We start from the raw sequence: 20,827 nt of genomic DNA, 5'->3' as shown, positions 1-20,827 counted from the left end.
CAGAAGTATCACAAAGATTACAATTGCTTAAAATTCACGGTTGATATAGAAGTGACAGGGTTCTTACTTGGCATTGAGTGCAGCATGGTCCATGAGCACAGAGTGCATTTTGTTTGAATCTGCATGTTTTATATTCACAGCATGGATCTCGTCTGCACTCCTGAAATGCAAATGAAATGCTGGTAAGCAAACCCCATATTTTCTTGTTTCAAATAAAGTTTGCTTAGTGAAGCAAAATATATATACATATACTATATGCTTAATATCCATGTTAACAAAGAAAAGTTCTATGTGTTTATGAATATAATACCAAAGTCTCTGCCATGAGTAGATTCCTACTATGATTTACCGGATAGGACAGGGAAAAATTGTCCCAGTGGATTGCTGAAACCGTAACTCTTTATGACAGTACAAGTCTCACCTTTCTCTGTGGAGCTGTTGGTGGTTTCCACTGCTGACCTTGCAGTTCAAAGCCCAATAGTGACCACTAAACCGAAATATTTAGCAAATATTTAAGTTCCTAAAGTGAATTTAAACACATTGGATATATATATAAAACTTAAGACATGTCTGTCCATTATATCACTATAGCTTAGTAATGCAGATTGACCTCTGATTGCTTGCTGAAACCAAGGCAGAATAATCAGGACGCAATATGGGAGACATTTTATACTCTTTAATGTTGTTATGGTATTAAGTAACTCTCACTTTATTGCACCTAGAGGTGCTTCAGATGAAAGACCTCATTCTAGAAAGCCCTGTGGAGTACAATTCTACTTGTTACTCACAGGATTCTCCTGAGTTGGAATAAACTCCCTAAGAACTGGATTGCTTCTTGGTATCTAACAATGGATCTAGCGTTGTGTATAAGATTGGGGGTTTATGTCGTCATTATCAACCAACAGCCAAACCAAACTCACTGCACGCAATCACTCCTGACTCATAGTGATCCTATAGTTAATCACTTTTAAAACTTTTACCCGTACTCCCTTCTGGTCCTCGGTGCTGCCTTTCATGCAAACCCATAATAAAACTGCTTTAAAAATTCAATTTGGGTCTAAATTGATATGGTTCACAAACATACATACATTAACAAAAACGTTGACATTAAAAATAGTGATTCACTAATTATTACGTGGTTTATATGAAAATTTAATAAAGTAACCCTAAGCCATTTATTTCGTTTTTAAAATAATATGAGCATTAGTGTTAGTATAGATTATATCAATGGCTCATAACTGCTTACAATTTCAACCCCAGGAGATGTTTAGCAATCTGTGGCTTAATGGTTAAGCACTGGGCAACTAACCACAAGGTTAGGAGGCTTGCTACTCCTGTAATGAGGTACAGTCTTGCACACCCACAGGGCCAGTCCTGCCTGCTTCTACAGGATCACTATGAATTTGGCATCCACTAGATGGCAGTGAGGTGTTGTTTTCTTGGAGATATAAATACATACCACAAAGAAAAGGGGCAGGGGACTGACTGCTGTTGGATTCTGACTCATGGCGACCCCATAGGACAGAGTAGAACTGGCATGTGCTTTCCTGGGACTAACTCTTTATGGGAGTAGAACATTTCACCTTTCTCGTGTGGAGCAGTCGGTGGTTTTGAACTGCCAATCTAGCAGCTAGCAGCTCATTTAGCAGATCAATGTAAATTTAGTAGCGATATAGTATAGTGCCTACCGATGTGCCCCTGCCATATAGTGGAGAGCCCAGAAATATGATTTGTCATCCTACAGTGCTCAGGACAGCTCTCCTCTTGCCCTCCAAGGAAAAAAATGATGTTCTGTTCCATCAAATCTATTCTGATTTACGGTGACCCCCAAGGACAGAGCAGAATTTATCCATAGGACATACCAGGCTCTCACTTTTATGGAAGCACACTGCCACATCTTTTTCCTGAGGATCACCTGGTAGGCCCAAGCAGTAGACCCTCCACTTAGCAGCTAAGTGCATAACCACTAAGCCACCAGGCCTCCTCTAACAAATCATTATCTAGCCCAAAAGATCAACGGTGCCAATCTGAAGAATTTCTGTCCCATAACCAGATACTGATGCTTGTAAATACTGAATTCCATAAGTCTACTTAAAATTCTGCCTCCCCACATACCATTGCTCTGAAAGTGAGATTCCAGAGGAAAAAGAGGTAAAACCGGGGTTTAAAGTTCAATTATTGCTGATTCAGTGCCGTGAAGAAGCATGAATGACATTTTTCAGTGTAAAATCTTAGCGATTGCATTACAGTTACTTGTGGAAAAGATGCAATCAGATGTAATGGGGTGATTTTGAAAAGCTTGATCATCTCTCTTACCTATTTAGACATTTAGGAACTGTTCATCTACATTGGGTAGATAGATGGGACTGAAGCTATTTATATACTGAATTCTGATGCCATTCTGGAATTCTCAATACTCTCAGACCCAAGTTCCATCAACTTCTCCATTCATTAAATTATCTTTAAAATCGACCCTCCTTACCCCTTTAAAGTCCGAAAGCTTTATGTGCTTTTGTTCAGATTGACAGCTGAATTTGGCTGAGCATTACCCTACATATTTTGGATTTACATGGGGATTTGAATTAGAATAGTTGGAAGTCACAAAATTGACTCCGATATTTTCTGTGACCTTTGTGACCAAGCATTGTGTTCACCTTCCTTTAGCCACAGATTCAAATGAAACACTCGAGTGAGGAAAGGAACCTCCATAATGTGGGAATAGACCTGTTAACTCGCCTACGAATCAGGGAAATACCTCAACCAGTGAGTCAATTTATTTATTTGTTATTATCATTATATGTTTCATGAATATTATATAACATTATATTAGTGTTAATTTTAAAAGCATTAACACTGTTGCTTTTAGAGAGTAGTAAGTTTGGTAAATGCAAGAAAATGGCATTATAGCACAAGAGAAATAATTTCAGTTATGCAATGAAACTCTATTGTTAAGTAGCTTCTTAGTCTGTACCAACCTCTACACCTCCACAATCGCATTGTTCTCCATCATCCACACGCTTATCACCACACATTGACACCTTGTAAGAGGGATCCAGGTGGGGCTGGTTGTGAAGACAGTGAGAATTTGGCTTTGAAATAAAAAGTGTAAAGTCTTCCAAGCTGCAGCTACTGAATGGCTTCACACCGCTGAAATGACTAAAAGTACATTTTACTTCAGTGTTCTTTTCTCTAAGAATTGCTAGCATATACTACACATGAGCATATAAAAAACACATGACAACGTTCAATTTTATTAAATGGTAATATAAAGTTAACTGTTCAGGTTCTAAACTCATACTAATCTTTAGCTCATAGAAGTAATGAATAAAATTTCCTCACCCATCACACTGGTTTCTCTAGTTGACCTCACACATCCCAGGCTGTGATGTGTCAGTTACATATGATTCCTTCTCTTCTTCTAACTGATGAATATTGGAAGAGCCCAGAGTTCAATAGTTAAACCTCTTGTACTTCCTAATTGTATCCATCTATATGTAACCAGTTCCATGCCTTTAATTATGATCTGTACCATGAGAGTCCATGTTTTCTCTTGAGTACAGATCCCATATATACACTTTCTACTGTAAATTGGTGGGGGTTTATGAATCAGGGCATCATTTTTGCATTCAACAAAATAAATATCTTATCAAACTATCCACAGCATGTCCTATCTTCCTCTCCCCTACCCCTGCTTTCCCATCTCCTTCTAATAGTGCATTATCTTCCCCTCACCCACATTAACATCAGTCTACACTACAGCTGATTGCTCCCCTTTCTCTCCAATCCCCTCATTTCCATGCCAGCCATCAAAACCCATTTATTTTGGTATTAAAATCTTTTCTTGATTTTATTTTCTATATCAGTGGTATCATGCAGTGTTTGCTCTTTTGTCATTGACTACCTTCACGCAGCGGAATGTCTGCTATGTCACCAGCAAGACATGGCTCAGAGCCTATCTTTTACTCCTGTGGTGAAGTTCTAATCTATGTGGCTGTTGTCTTTACTAGCATTCTCTACTTTTACATCTGGCTTCTACTATTCATCACAATTGGCCATAGAATGCACAGGCAGTAGTCATGATGAACGGGGCTTCTTGGGTGCCAAAGTTAAGATCAACAGCACTAAGGATATCAGCATTGATCTAGAGCCGCCCTTTCTAAGCCAGCAGCCAACTCTCTCTGCAGCCATCAGCCTCTCAGCTACATAGTCCTGTTGCCTTTGTCTCTATAGGACAGGCAGCCAGTTTGTCACTGTACCTTCTAATCCCACGGCCTCACACCAGGTGAGGAGACAGTACCCAATAGCCTCAGTGCTGCTCCTCTGAGTTTCTGGGCCCGTTTCTGATGTATCTTGTCTCAAAGGCTTTTGCACTTCTAGACAGATGGTGAATTTGCTCTCCCAAATGGTCCTGCAATGTTTTGTGTGTGACCCAGATGGGTCTTACATACTGAGGAATGGCTCTCAAGAAAGTATAGTTTATGTTTTAGTCAACCATCCCCCCAAAACAAATGAAAGATAGTGTCTTAAATCTTGCCTTCTGTTAAAGTATTCTTAATGATGTATGTATGGATTGTGATAAGAGTTTTATGAGCCCCCAATAAAATGATTTAAAAAATAAATAAATGAAGTATTCTTAATGATCCCCCATGAAAACACAGGGTGTGACTTGGTCCACACCCTCTACTAGAGTCAGGTTTAACCCCACCATAGCCCTGCCCATTAGTATAGTACAGACCACCCTCCAATATGGGATTATGGTCACCGACATAGAATCCACAATTATGATACATCACCAAAGGAGTTATGGCTAGAGGGGTTCTATTACTGACTATATCATAAGTGTCTTATTTTTTAAAGGTCCCAGTCAACTATATTCTGCTATGTACATGTTTGTCATCATGTTTGCTAGTGTGTTTGTGTCATGTATTAGGGACCCTAAATGTATCCCTATAATTTCATTGATAATCTTTAAAGTTATTGGCTTATGTTTAGATGTAAAATCCATTTTGAATTCATTTTGGTATATGAATTAAGGTATGGATCTTTTTCATTCTTTTATAAATGGAATCCAGTTTTTCCAGCACTATTTGTTTAAGAGACTATTTCTTCCCCCATTTAATGTGCCTCAGCCTCTAGATGAAAATCAATTTTCTGTAGGTCAAACTCACTGTTACATAGTCAAGGCTAACTCACAGAGACCTATCAGACAGACTAGATCTGTGCCTATGAATTTACAAGACTGTGAATCTTTACCAGAGAAGAAAGCTCCATCTTTTTCTGTGGAGCCTCTGATGGTTTTAAACTGCTGTCCTTACAGTTAGTAGCTTAGTAGAGAACCTCTAAATTTGCTCTCTATTGGCTTCCATTGGGCGTGTATGTCTCACTGCACCAGTTTGAGGCTGTTTTGATTTGACGACCCTGGCTGCTATGTGGTAGGCTTTAAAGTTGGGAAGTGACAGGCAGCATTAGGTTGGACTGTCTCAGGAAACAAAACCAGTGACATTCACATATGTATAAGAAGAAACATTCTATCAAGAAGCAATTTTATACCAAGAAGGCATTCCAGCCCAGGCCAACTCAAGACCATGGGTCCCATGCTAGCTGGGGCCCTCTTCAGTCATGTCCCGCAGGCATTTGACGCAGAAATGTGAAGTAGGAAGCAGGGAGATCACAGCCCAGTCGGTGGAGAGTCCAGCAAATTCAAATTAAGTGGAAGCATGGCAGGGAGATGACAACCCTTCAGGTCAGCGGCACACATGGGCTTCTTCTGGAGGCAGATATAGAGTCCCACTGAATTTCCAGATCTGATCAAGGATTTTATCTTGCTTGGATTCACACTCAATGCTTATGGAATCAGCAATCACGAGATCAAAAGATGCAAATTAATTAGATGAACCTGCCACACACGACTTCTTTAGAGCATTGAAAAGCATGGGTGTTGCTATGAGGACTAAGGTGCCCCTGCTGACCAAAGCCATAGTATTTTAAATTTCTTCATACGCATGTGAAAGTTAGACACTGAATGAAGAAGGCCAAAGAAGAGCTGTTGAATTTGAATTGTGGTTCTGGGAAAGAATATTAAAAATACCATGGACTTCCAAAAGAACAAAGAAATCGGTATTGGAAAAAGTACAGCCAGAATGCTCCTTAGAGACAAGGATGGCAAGACTTCATCTTACATGCATTGGACCTGCTGTCAGGAGAGATATGCCCTGGAGATGGGCATCATGTGTTGTCAAGTAGAGGATCAGTGACAAAGATGAAGCCCCTCCACAAAATGGGTTGATCCAGTGGCTGCAATAATAGCCTCTAGGCATTAGTGAGCTGAAAAGGAGTGCTACTGGCCAATTTTAATCCGATAGTCATATGGTTTACTAGGCAGGGATGACAGATTAGCGTGGAATAGCATGACAGGGATCATCAAAAGACATTTCATTATTAATCTTGTAGTATAACACTGAGATAGGATATCTATCTCCATACAAGGAAAATCAGCCAATACAACCATGACTTAAATTTATATACCAACCACTCAAGGTAGTGATGAAGGTATCCATGGAGATTATATATTTCTTCAGTCTGAAATTGATCAAAAATACAATCATGATACATTGATAATTGTGCACAATTGGAATGCAAAAAATGGAAACAAAGAGGAAGGAACAGTAGTAGGAAAATATGACCTTGGAGATAGAAGAAAAGAAGGAGTTTTCATCACAGCGGAAATGAGACCAGGAGCTGACTGTGGAACTGACCATCAATTACTCATATGCAAGTGCATGTTGCTGAAGAAACATAAAACAAGGCTATGAACGCAAAAATACTACCATGAGTCCATCCCACCTGAGTTTTGAGAACATCACAAGGAAACATTTGATATAGTGAACACATTGAAGACACCATGAGCTGTTGCATGGATGACATAAAGAATATCATAGGTGCATCCGGACAATGGGACTCAGAAGACTCATAACAAACAACAAAAAACCAAAAATGTATTGGTGAGAATGAGGAAGGCTGAAGTGGAGACCCAAAGCCCATCTGTGGACAATGGAACACCCCCCGACAGAGGGGTCACAGGGAGGGGATGAGTCGATCAGGGTGCAGTAGAGCACCAATGGATCACACACTATATCTCTGATCCCTTGAGGCCTCCTCATCCCCCACTATCATGATCCCAGGGCGGCTTCCTACTCTGGACTGGGCGGGAGCATGTACATAGGTATAGGCAAGAGATAAAGCTCATGATACACAGAACCCAGGAACAGGAATGATAATAGCAATACCAAAGGGGAAGGGGAAGGTGGCGAGAGATGGGGAGAAAGCGGTACTGATCACAGTGAATGGCACATTACCATCCACCCCCATCTAGGGCTAAGAACAACAGAAACCAGAGGGGTAGGGAGACAGGATCAGTGGGAGATATGAAAATAATAGCAATCTATAATCTATCAAGGGGACATGAGGGATGGGGGGAAAAAGAGAGGAGCTGATCCCAAGGGATTAATAGAAAGCAAATATCTAGAAAAAACTATGGCAATACACGTACTAATATGTTGGATACAATTGATGTATGGATTGTAACGAGAGTTATAAGCGTCCCCAATAAAGCAATTTGTGAAAAAGAGAATGTCATTGGTGAAGAAAGCAAGAGACAGGAAAGGAAGAAAAGACCAAAATAGATGTCAGAAGAGACTCTGAAACTTGTTCTTAGTCATAGAGTAGCTCAGGCAAATGAAAGAAAGGATGGAGACAGAGCTGAACAGATCACTCAATGGGCAGTTTGAGAAGACAAAGTACAATATTATAGTGAACTGCGCAAAGACCCAGAGATAGAAAACCAAAGTGGAACAACACACTCAGCAGATCTTAAACTGAAAGAACTCAATAAAGAGTCAAACCTCCAGTTGCAATATTGAAAGATTCTGAGGGGAAAATATTGAATGATGCAAGAAACATCAAAAGAAGATGAAAAATACACAGTGTGACTGTGCTGAAACAAACTGGTTAACATTCCACCATTTCAAGAGGTAGAATGTGAGCAAGGAATAATGGCACTTATGGAAGAAGTTCAAGCAACACTTCAAGCAATAGGAATAATGCATGCTCCTGGGATTGACAGAGTAATCATTGGAATTTTCAACAAGTTGATGAGCCGTTGGAAGCACTCACTCATCTGTGCCAGTAAACTTGGAGAGAGTTACCTGGCTAACTGACTGGAATCTATCCCTATTTATATCCATTCCAAAGAAGGATGACCCCAAAATGCAGAAATTAGGAGGTAACATCAATGATAACACATACAATACATTTTGTTGAAGCCCATTGAACAACAGTTGCAGGAGTATAATGACAAGGAGTGCCAGAACTTCAGAAGAGGATGTGGAATAAGGAATATCATTACTGGTGTCAGAAGGATTTGGCTGAACACAGAGAACACCAGAAAGGTGTTTATTCATGCTTTATTGACTATGCAAGACATTTGACTGTGTGCATATAACAAACTATGAACAACCTCGAGAAGAACCACGGCTGAGAATTCCAGAGCATTGAATTTTGCTCATGTAAAACCTATACCTGGACCACAAGGCATTTGCTTGAATAGGACAAGGGAATGCCGCACGGTTTAAAATCAAGAAAGGTGTGTGTCAGGGTTGTATCCTCTCACCACATTGTTCAATCTGCGGGCTAAGCAAATTACGGAGAAGCTGAACTTTATGAAGAAATGTGGCATCAGGACTTGAGGAAAATTTATTAAAGGCCTGCAAGATACAGATGACACACCGTGTTAGCTCCAAGAGAGGAGGACTTCAAGCACTTGCTGATGAAGATGAAGTTTGGTAGCCTTCAGGATGGATTACAATTCAATATCAAGATGACTGGTATTCTCACATCTGGACTAATAGTTAACGTCATGATATATGGGAAAAAGTTGAAGTTCTTAAGGATTTTTTTCTTGAATTTATAATCAATGGTCATAGAAGCAGCAGTCAAGAGATCAAAAGACAGATTTCATTGGATAAATGTACTGAATCAAGCCTTTAAAATTGTTGAAAAACAGGGAAATTAACATTGAGCACTAAGAGGTGCCTGATTCAAACTATGCTATTTTAAATTTCCTCAGATGCATGTTAAAGTTGGACATTGAATAAGGAAGACCGGAGAAGAGCTGATGCGATTGAATTGAGGTGCTGGTGAAGAATATTGAAAATATTATGGACTTCCACAAGGGTTAAAAAGTCTGTTGGAAGAAGTACAACCAGAATGCTCCTTAGAAGCAAGGATGGTGAGCCTCTGTCTCACATACTTTGGACAAGTTATGTGTAGAGATCCTTCCTTGGAAAAAGGACATTAACCTTGGTAAAGTAGAGGGGAGCAAAAAAAAAAAAGGAAGATATTCCACAAGACTGACACAGTGGCTTCAAGGATGGACTTGGACGTGACAATGTTGAGGATGATCCAGGACTGGGCAGTGCTAGTTCTCTGGAACATAGGTCCGACTTGACCCAATGGCACTTACAACAGCAAATTGACTCGACCCCTGGACAATCTCATTTGGCTTTTATGGACACCACAGGGGCCATAATAAGGATATTCGTTTGGGCCTACTGTTATAGTGATCAATAAAGGAACTAATGGCAGCTTTTTTTGAAATTTAAGGATGTCAAGACTTCAGGTGAGTCAGCTAAGGATGAAGATGTGTGATACAAAAATGCAGACTACTTTGGCAGACAAATATAATATTGAGATTTAGGTCACTTAAGAAAATATAAAAGTGCTATGTTTATAATGAGAGATATGATGCATACATAGCGTGAACATGGTAATACAGAGTTTGGGGGACAATTGTCAGGAGTGTTTCTTCTTACAGCTTATGCCTTCTTCATTTGAATAATCAAACTTATCACCTGAACGTGTAAAATCAAACAGCTTACATTGCTTTGGGGCTCATTACGCAGACAGCTCCTGCGCACCGGCATTTATGGTCATCAAATGCTATCCCCATTCCGAGGCTCAGTAACTGCGTTATAATAAGTGCCAGTGCTTCCAGGCTTATTGCTCTAGAGTACTAAACACAACAGAGACAAGAAAAAAACGGTAGGTCATTCATCTGGAGAACAAAATGACCATGCTAAGAAAAATAAAAGTGATAAAAATAATAAAGGCATGTAAAGTGTTACCAAGAGAAGTAACTTTGCAATTCATGCATTTAATATATTATCAAGGTGAGAGCATATTAAATGAAGGGGGAAGTGCAGAGTGGAGACCCAAGGCCCAAGTGTCGGCCAATGGAGATCCCCTCATAGAGGGGTTTAGGAGAGGAGATGGGTTAATTAGGGTGTGAGGTAGTATCGATGAAGAACACAGCTTTCCCCCAGATCCTGGATGCTTCCTCCCCCCAACTACCATGATCCGAATTCTACCTTGCAGGGCTGGATAGGACAGAGGCTGTACACTGGTATATATGAGGGTTGGAGGTACAGGGAATCCAGGGTGGATGATACCTTCAGGACCAAGGGTGTGAGGGGCGATGCTGGGAAAGGGAGGGTGAGTGGGTTGGAAAGGGGGAACTGATTACAAGGATCCACATGTGACCTCTTCCCTGGGAGAGGGACAGCAGAGAAGGGGGGAAGGGAGACTCCGGATAGGGCAAGATATGACAAAATAATTATGTATAAATTACCAAGGACATATGAGGGAGGGGGGAATGGGGAGGAAGGGGGAAAAAAAAGAGGACCTGATGCAAGGGGCTTAAGTGGAGAGCAAATGCCTTGAGAATGATTGGGGCAGGGAATGTATGGATGTGCTTTATACAATTGATGTATGTATATGTATGGATTGTGGTAAGAGTTGTATGAGTCCCTAATAAAATATAAAAGAAGAAAAGAGAAAAAAATGATTAGGGCAAAGACTGTACAGATGTGCTTTATACAATTGATGTATGTATATGTATGAACTGTGAAAAGAATTGTATCAGCCCCAATAAATTGTTAAAATAAAAACAAAAAAGATATGGAAGAAAAAAAAAACCAAAACTATGAACAACAAAAAAAGGTGAGAGCAATATGCGACTTAGATTTTTTAATGTTAATAGTGTATATACAGTTTAAAATGCCTTCTTTTGTTGCTCAGACACCACTCAAATTTCAGTATAAAATATATTTATACTCATTCTTACAGTCACATTTATTTTAAATCATATAATTATGAATATATAACATGTGTATGTGACAAAGAGAGGGGGAACAGCTTAGCCTAATAATAGTGGTAAATTATGTTTTTGATAACCTAAATACTGTAGTATTTTAAAGTAAATTTCTATATATTGCCTCATTTTGTTTTTGTTGGGTGGCATCAAGTCAATATTCTCTCATAAAGTATTTATGAAGCCCTTTAGAATCTGAATTGATAAATCCTTACAGGCGCAGAAAGCCTCATTTTACTCCTGCAGAGAAGCTGCTGGGTTTGAATTTATGACCTTGGGTTAGCAAGCAACACAATGGTTAGCCCATTAAGCCACAAATTCTCCTATTTTGAATAAATATGCTGAAAATATTATTGTTTACCTTTGATGAACTCATAACGTAGGCATAGACTTGAGTAGGCATAGCTAAACAGTCTTTCACAGTAGTTTCATAAATGTGTATTCCTTCCTGAAATGTGTTGATGTTAAAGTTGTAGTTCTATTGTAAAGAGCTCCAGTGGTGTAGTGGTTTAAGTATGGGCTGCTAATCCCAAGTTAGGTGGTTCAAGTCCATCAGCTTCTGAATGGGAGAAAAACAAAGCTCTTTGCTCTCATATAGCCTTGAAAACCTATAGGTTTTCTACTCTGTTCTATAGGGTTGCTGAGTCACATTGACTCAATGGTAATGATTTTGTTCCTTTATTGAGCTCCACTCTGATCCAATAGAATGAACATGAGTCATAAATGACCCAGGAAACCAGTAATGGGTATATCCTCAATGACACTTGATAACGTTTACACTTTTTATTTTAATATGATTGTCTTGTGATTTTAATTTTTATATTATGTATTCTTAATTGCTGTTTGGATATTGTGTTACACAGGGTTCTATAGAGAAACAAAGCCAGGACATTAATAATGTGGTATATATTTAGATAGTTAGATAACATAATAAATAATTAATATATAAAGCAGTATAAATGGCTAGTACACTGGCAGTCCTTCTAGTCTTAAGGGCCGCCGGGTAGTCCTCTGGCTACCAGCCACAGGCAGCAAACAGCAAGCAGGTCGCCAACAGTCAGCCAGATGACAGGGTCCGACAGTCCCTGGCTCAAGAGATGTACCTTCCAGTAGCGTGGCAAAGCAGGTCTTGAGGGAACCTCAAGTTGCAGCGACACTGTCCACAGGCAGGTGTCCCACAGGGAGTGTAGCTTGCAAATGGAGGCACAGAACAAGCAAGGCAGCCTCACACTCATCCGACGAGCAAAGAGTGAGAGAAAACGAGGTGAGGCTCCCTGAGCCATTTTATCTCTCTGCTCTTCAACTAATCCTACATGTGTTCATTGGTCATGTTGGCACAACAAACCTACCTATCACAGATATCTTCTTTATGAACTAACTGCCTTTCTAGTCATCCATTTTCTCTTTTTTTGTCTTATGAGTTTTAATTTTCACATACTCTGGAAACGATGACTGTCAGATACACCTGTTTCTAGTGGATGTCACAGTTCTTTCTTTATTTTTAACACATTTCAAATTAGAAAGTTAGTACCTTCCGTGTTCTGTGGAAGAAAAATAAGCCTCGCACAAAGTTGTTATTCTATATTTTAACTGTTTTAATGATTTTTGCTTCAGGTATAATTTATGATTTATATTAACTTTATATTATGCTGTATGAGATACAATTAAGATTAATGCTCCACATAGATGACAAAATGCTCTTTTGTTTTTCCACAATTATTGTTGTAATCCTTTTGTCATCCATCATATTATCCTGTATATTTTAAGACTGTTTCCCTCTTTGTCACATATCTCTTTTCCCTCCAGCATGTCTCTTTTTCCTCCTTCTCACTCTCCATTTCTCAAGGGTAGATTTTTTTGGACAAGAACCTAAATGTGACTCTTGATAGTAGTTTTACCAAAACAACATTTTTGTCAGACATTTATTCGTTCAAATAAATCTTGGAGCCTTTTTTTCCTATACAAACAAAAGCTACAAAACTCAAACTACTTATCATCTTCAAAGTAAATATTTTATCCCAGCAAATAATTTTTCCATAATTATACATATCCATCATTTCTGAAATATTATCTCCTCGACTAATTTATCTTTCAGGGTTCAGTAGGTGTTATCTCTTTATTTCTCCTTCCTTGAATTTTTACCTCATTTTTCTGACTTTCTTTTTGTTGTTAGCTGCCTAGAGTTGACTGAATCATGAAAAAAAATCCATACACAATCGAACAAAATGCAATCTGGTGCATCATCATCCCCATGACTGGCTGTGGATCAATCCATTGTGATCGATAGGCTTTTCATCATCTGACTCGGTGAAGTAGGGGATTTCTTCCTAGTCTAGAAACTCTAGAAACCCTGGAGAAAGCTTTGAGCACCATAGCAACACACGAGCCTCCAGTGACAGATGGATTCTGGCTACAAATACATTGCTGTTGTTGTTGTTGTTAGGTGTCATTGAGTCAGTTCTGACCTATGGTCATCTTGTTCCTAGGTCTGAGGCCATTCTTGCGGCTACTGTGTCGCTCCATCTCCACAAGGGCCTTCCTCTTTTTCCCTGCCCCTCCACTTCCCCCAGCACGATCTCCTTTTCCAGGGAATGTCTCTCCTGACAACATGGTCAAAGTATGTAAGAGGAAGTCTTGTCATCCTTGCCTCTAAGAAGCCACCTCTTCCAAGAAAGACTGACTTGTCCATTTAGTAGTCCATGATATTTTCAATATTCTTTATCTGTGCCACCATTTAAACACATTGATTCTTCTTTGGTCTTCCTTATTCAATGTTCAACTTTCACATGCACATGAGGTGACTGAAAATACTAGGCCTTGGAAAAGATGTACCTTAGGCTTCAAAGCAACGTCCTTGCTCTTCAATACTTTAAAGATGTCTTGTGCATCAAAGGTGCCTAGTGCAAGGCCTCCTTTGACCTCTTGACTGTGCTCAAACCGGGTCAGGGGCTGACTGTGGCTACAAATACAAATACAGCCTTTTAGTATTACTGGACTTGATTTATACTGCATGACCCTTTAAAACTGAGATTAAAATCAACGTTTAGCAACTTATCTAATTCAGCACTATTTGATGGATTATCGTTTATTTTTAAATGTTTGGAAGGAATGTTGGTTACATAAATCTCCAGACCTCCCTCTGCCACTATGTCACCCCAAACTGTAAGAATACATTTTAATTGATTTACTAAAGACAAGGAACGAGGCAGAGGCTATTTAATTTTGACTGCATGCACTTGTTCTGAAGTCAGTGTGCAAAAGTCTGGGTTCTGCCGCCCATCTCTATGTCCCATGAAGACACAAACCTGGGGCGTGCTGTCTCTTGAGATTGCTACAGGTGACTGGGTGACGAATCCACCTGATGACAATGTTCCTGATTAGGAGAAATTGCTTTCTCTCAGACATTTTTGAAATATACTTTGTAAACAGGAAAAATATAGTAGGTATGTAGTTTAATTAATTTTTCACTTTATATCTTCAGCTTGTTCATAATTCAGCACAGTAGCCAAGGTGTTAAATTATGTCACATCAGTCCCACTCCAAAAGACATTGTATGTCATCAACATAAAAGTGCATAAACATAACATAAAAGTGCATTCTAATGATTAGGATCACCATAACACTATGTTTAGATTCCAAAACAAACACTAAGTGTAAATGCCTTAAACACATTTTAAAATAAATTATATAATTTCAACTAGAGCCAGAGAGCTGGAGATTTGCCAGTGTCTCCTCTCATTCCTAGCTTAAGACTGTAAAGAACTAAAAGGGTATAGATAGTTCATTTTGAATATTTATTTAAAAATCAGAGACTTGGATGATGGCAGAAGCCTACATGAGAAACAAAATAAGCTTTTGAATTGAAATATTGAAAGGTCAAAATTTGAATTTATGAAAGATTGACAAGTGAATTGGGTGAGAATAACATAATCATTGGATGTAATATCTATTTAAATAATGATAATAAAAAATTAAAATATCTATCACTGCTTGATAAAAGGGTCATTTGCAATTCAAACAGTTTGATTAGGTCAGTGACTGAGATTTTAAGTTCTTATGCAAATATTAATATGCTAAAAAGAAGGGATTTTTCAATGAATATTTCCCAGGATGGCTAGGAAACTAAATATTACATTTTAGCAGAGTAAACTTTACCTACCAGAACAATACCTCCTGAATTCTTTATGTCACACATGATTCCTTTTAATGTCGCACCAACATAGTTTGATTTTTCTCTGTAACTTAAATTAAGGAAACAATTCAGAAACACATACGTTGTAAATGTAGAAACACATAATATTAAATTTTCATAGACAAATGGTGCTTCTATATTTATATCAAATTAAAGTACATTTACTATTAGTATGCTAGATAGAAGATACCAAACCTGAGTCATATAAAAAGCAAATACAATGTGTGTTTAAAATTAAATAGTAGAGAAAAATATTTTTTTGACTTTCTAGTGTATAAAGGTTCTCATTTACTATAGGATAATTTCTGATGATAAGTATAAACCTCAACTGAGCATATAATTAAAATAATTATACATAAAGGATTTTAAGCTTAGCAATTGAAGTAACATAGCAGAGGCAAGAGCAGAATGATGTCATGCCTTCTGTTGGAAAATGCAAAAATACCAGTCTTATGGATAGAACAGAGCATTAAAATGGGTTTGAAAGAAGACAAAAGTTATAAAAGTCAACTTTTGCACAAACTATTCAAAACATAAAGAAGAGCCCACCGAGTGCTATTGAGTTGATCTGACTCACAGCAACCACATTTCCAAGTCCATAAATCTTTCCTGGGACAGAAAACCGCATCTTTCCCCCTCAGAGTGGCTCTGAAGTTTGAACAGACAACTTTGCAGTTAGCGGTCCCATGACTATTCTAAGTGTCAAAAAAAAGTTTATTTTCTAATAGGCTGACATATATAATATATAATCCATTTGGATACATGTTATAATGTACAGGTATTTATATTTTACAATAGTGTAATTACATCTTTGCTATTTCTCTCATGTTTTAAACTTTGTGCAGTGAGTCAGGTAAAAGTTTACCAAGCAGATAATCAGTGTTACATTTCACCATTCAAACACATTTGTCCCATCTCATCCATTGCACCGCTCAATCAATCATCACTTATCCCTCCCTTGGTTTCCTGTGCCCATTCCTCCTTTTTTTCTGTGTTTATTCACATTAAATCACAGCATGGCAGAACATTTTCTCTGTTTATAGAATTAATTGATGTCTCTTGAAAAATATTTTTGCTAGTATCTTTGTGAAAATATTTTACTTGCTATGTAATAAGATATTTCTACTCAACATTTAAACCCAGAGAAAGTTTCAGCTTCTGTAAGCTGCCATGTTGTCTTGTCAATATTTCTGAAGTGAAATCATAAGCATCCCAATCCATATTTGAACATTAATCTCTTTACACTTTCATACTCAGTGAGTAGAACTATATGTACAACAATCCTGCTTCTCCTGTGTTTTTAAAAATTAGGTAAATTGGTATTAAAATGTTAATTTATATTAACATTTTAAAAATTAAGTCTAATTATAAGAAGTTAGTATTTTTGCTTTATTTTAAAGTACAGTCTTGTCATTTTATTCCACTCAGTAACTTAGTCTGTGTTCATACGTAGTAACATAAGAAAAAATATCTTTGTCAAACATTGTAGCCACAGGATATCCCTGAGTTGGGGATTTTGAAAGTCATAAAGAAGCTCTAGTAAGGAGTATGCTCCATTTACACACCAGAAAGCCAATTGGTTTATTTAAATAAAGCTGATCTGTTCTAATGGACCTCTAGTTCTGCTGTTGGGTAAGCAGTGGACTGCTAACCACAAAGTGAGAGGTTCAAGTCCACTGCCCCTCCGCAAGATAAGTACTCAGAAACCTAGTCTTGGATGGTGTGTGTTGGAATCAACTCTGTGGCTGTAGGTTTTCATAGGATCTGCTATAAAAATTTTGTGTTTGAAAAACAGTATCCTTGAAAAGCGCGATGTGTCAGAAATGGCACAAATGTTTTTTCTCCAAAAGAAAACCAGCAATAAGAAATTAGGTAATAAGTGAAGTTTTGGTTACATTAAATATAGATTGTATTGCCAGACGTGGTAGCACAGTGGTTTGAAACCTCACCACTAACTGCAAGGTCAGTGATTTAAACCTAACAGCTTCTCCACGGGAGGAAACAAGTCAGGCTACTTCTGTGAAGGTTACAACCTTGGAAACCTTATGGAGCTGTCCTGGGGACTCCTATAAATCAAAGGACTTGATTGAACCAACTTCTGGTTTTATACTGGTACCGATGGACTTTACTTACACAAGTAAGAGTGCCACATCATGGGGGCGCAAAACAAGATAAGTATTTTTCCACTTTAAAAATTGGTATAGTAATTCATCAGCTTCTCCATTTACAGAAATTCTATTGTCAGATATCCAGAGCTCCAATGAAGACAGAATTAATGTAATATTAAGTGAATTTAACATCTAAAATAAAATACATACAGGGAATATTTTCACATTTCAATTAATTTGGAAAGAAAGTTAAAATATTGCACATATAGTGTACAGAATTTTAATGAAATATTACAACATCTCAACAGCTAAACTGAAGATAGGTTGTGTACTTTAAAGGACTTTAATTAATGGTCATACCAGTGATAATAGTAATGATAGTTAGCATTTATGATGTTTAAACTAGTACAGGTTTTATAGCAAGCACGTTATTTAATTTAATCCTAACAATAATCTTATAAAGTAGGTATTGTCATTATTCCAATTTCACAAGAACATCAAGACACCCATACGGGTTATGAAAGGAGTACAAGGAAATAGAAGGCAATGAAATATGAACACTTACTGCACTGGCAAGTCCAATCACCTGGAAAGCTTTCTGAGAGACAGTAGCTGTGTTAGCGCCCATATGGTCAAACTGAAAAACATAGTTACCACTGAGCTCTCAGTTTCACTTGCTTGATATTTTACAGGTTGCCTTTTTTCTGTTCAAAATTTACCCTGGTTAAATAGGAAATTGCTCAGCATATCTAAATGCCAATTATAAAATACTGGTATTTAAACAGCATTTCCTTGTGATTCTAAAGATGAAGGCATAGTGGAAAATATTTATAAAAATACACAAGGAAAACTATATTGTATATTGAAACCATAAAAAATATCGTGACTAATTATACATTTAATTAATGCATTAAAATGTCAACTCTAAACTATAAGGTTTACATTTAAGGGCTGTTTGGTTTTTACTACATTTTTAAAAATTAAAGATATTCTTATAAAAGCAATGCTATCACAGTGAGAAAGAAATAAGGCAAAATCAAAACTGGAAACAGGAAAATAGATTAAAGATTTAAAAGTACAAAATACTTAGTAAATCAGAAGGCTGATAAAGGAACCAACCTCAACTTTCAGACCACACAGTACTCAGAGATTTGCTATTATTTTGGAAGTAGGAAGGAATGTGGAGGTAAATCCTGTTTTAGAAATAATTAATGCCCTTTCTTCTGTAAAAAGCAGAGATGCTACTTTGATGATTAAGGTGCATCTGACCCAAGCCCTGGTCTTTCTGATCATCTCAAAACCCTATTAATTTCAATTTGGTTAGATATTAAAATAATATTGTTTTATTAATCTTACAGTAAAATATATAAATGTGCAAACATGAATGAATTGAAATGGAAAAAATCAAAGAGATCATCCCATTGGAAAACCCAGGTGGTCCAGCTTCAATATAGAACAGAGATTCCAATCAAATTTAAATTGATGCAATTCCACTTTATTGCTAAACCAGAAGTAATCAAGGTGACCACTTGAAACTGGGGTAATCAACTCTTTGATACCGTCTCAGAAAGGAAAAATGAAATAAAACAACTATTTATCAGCAATTATTGCAGCATACTCAGTATAAAAGAAATAGTAAAATAGAGGCAAAGTAAAAATAATAGATGAATTCTACAAAAGAAAATATTATGCCATGTTATTCTAAAAACCTTTTAAAGTTACAAAAATTCCAAATCATACAAATAAACAAAATTAACTCACCATTTTTTTTTCAACAACAACATGGAGTTCGATGTACCTATTGTATGGTGCAGTACTATATAATTGTAACTATGGAAAAAATACAAACTTTATGTTAAAATTGAATAATCCCATACTTCCCTTAATGTTTATCAGTTATTAGTGAACTCAATAAAGGAAAATTATATAGATAAATTTATTATCAGGTATTAAAAAATAAATAAACTATAGATATCACAGGATTAAATTTAGCTATTTTCTTATATATTCCTACACCTAATTTACCCACAAAAAAAAAAACCTACTCTTTTCTGTCTTTCATTTTTCTTTTTCTTACTGGTAGTGAGCCTCAGACATTTTGAAGAAATACTCTCAAGAAACTACTCTCAGCAATGCCTTAATATAGAAGGTGAGTATTCATAGGGGCTGAATGATGCTTCTATTACATTTCTGAATGTTATATTCTTGAGCCTGAAAGAATAAGGGCACATCCCGATGCTTGTTGTTGAATGCTATTGAGTGAGTCCTGACCCCCAGCAGGCCTACGCACAGCTGAACAAAACACTGCCAGGGCCTCAGCCTTCCTCATGATGATTCCTACGCCTGAGCCTGTTGTTACGGCCACCGGGCCAATTCATCTCCTCGAGGGCCTTCCTCTTCTTTGCTGCCCTCTACTGCAGTAGACATGATGTCTCCTGTAGAAAACGTCTCTCCTGATAACATGTCCAAAGCATGTAAGTAAGACCAAGTCTGGCCATCCATGCTTCTGAAGAGAACTCGGACCAAGACAGCCTGGTTTGTTCTTTTAGCAGTCCAAGGTATCTCAATATTTATCTCCAGCCCACAATTCAAGGGCATTGATTCTTCTTTGCCCTTCCTTATTCAACGTCCAACTTTGACATGCACCTGATGCAATGGAAAATACCATGGCCAGAGGCAGATGTCCCTAATTCCCTGAATCCTCAAACATCATTATTTTTCAGTACTTTAAAAAGGTCTTCCGCAGCAGATTTACTAAATACAAGTTGTCTTTTGATCTCTTGACTACTGTTTCCATGAACATTGTTTGTGGATCCAAGAAAGACAGAATCCTTGACAACACCAACCTCTCCGTTTATCATGATTGTACCTCTTGGTCTAATAGTGAAGGTTTTGGGCTCCTTTACACTGAGCTGTGTCATCCATACTGAGGGCTGCAATCCTTGATCGTCTTCGACAAGCTCTTCCAGTCTTTTGATCTTTCAACAAGCAAGTAGTGAAATTTACATATCATAAATTGTTCATAAGATTTCTTCCAATCCTGATGCTGTGTTCTTTTTCATATAATCAAGCTTCTAGGATTAATTTACTCAACATACGGTCTGAATAAGTATGATGAGAGGATACAACCCTGATACTTGTTCAATTTCTTTCTCTAAATAGTGCTTTAAAAATTAGTATTAAGGCTAATCAATCAATGACACTGTAAACAGAAAGTCCTTATGCTCCAGGGAGATGAACAAGAAGAGTCTCTGCCATAAATTAGCAAGGATTCTCTAAGGTTAGCCAGAGGTACATAAAAAACCCAGACTCAGAAATTGA

General features: G+C 37.6%; 1 protein-coding gene across 1 annotated transcript in view; it reads right to left on the bottom strand.

The window, feature by feature from the left end:
- LOC142455485 (disintegrin and metalloproteinase domain-containing protein 2-like) overlaps positions 1-20,827 on the bottom strand; it is a 38,078-nt gene that overhangs the window by 2,694 nt on the left and 14,557 nt on the right. The window contains exons 7-12 of the mRNA XM_075557217.1: positions 18,072-18,143; positions 17,532-17,698; positions 15,366-15,447; positions 9,936-10,069; positions 2,976-3,156; positions 68-160 (exon numbers count right to left, since the gene is read on the bottom strand). Coding sequence (XP_075413332.1) covers positions 68-160; positions 2,976-3,156; positions 9,936-10,069; positions 15,366-15,447; positions 17,532-17,698; positions 18,072-18,143 — 729 coding nt within the window. The remainder of the gene's footprint in view (positions 1-67; positions 161-2,975; positions 3,157-9,935; positions 10,070-15,365; positions 15,448-17,531; positions 17,699-18,071; positions 18,144-20,827) is intronic.

The sequence above is a fragment of the Tenrec ecaudatus genome, chromosome 8 (assembly GCF_050624435.1).
Source record: "Tenrec ecaudatus isolate mTenEca1 chromosome 8, mTenEca1.hap1, whole genome shotgun sequence".
Taxonomy (NCBI): domain Eukaryota; kingdom Metazoa; phylum Chordata; class Mammalia; order Afrosoricida; family Tenrecidae; genus Tenrec; species Tenrec ecaudatus.
The sequence above is the reverse complement of the archived record's forward strand: the minus strand, read 5'-3'. Positions and strand labels throughout refer to the sequence as shown.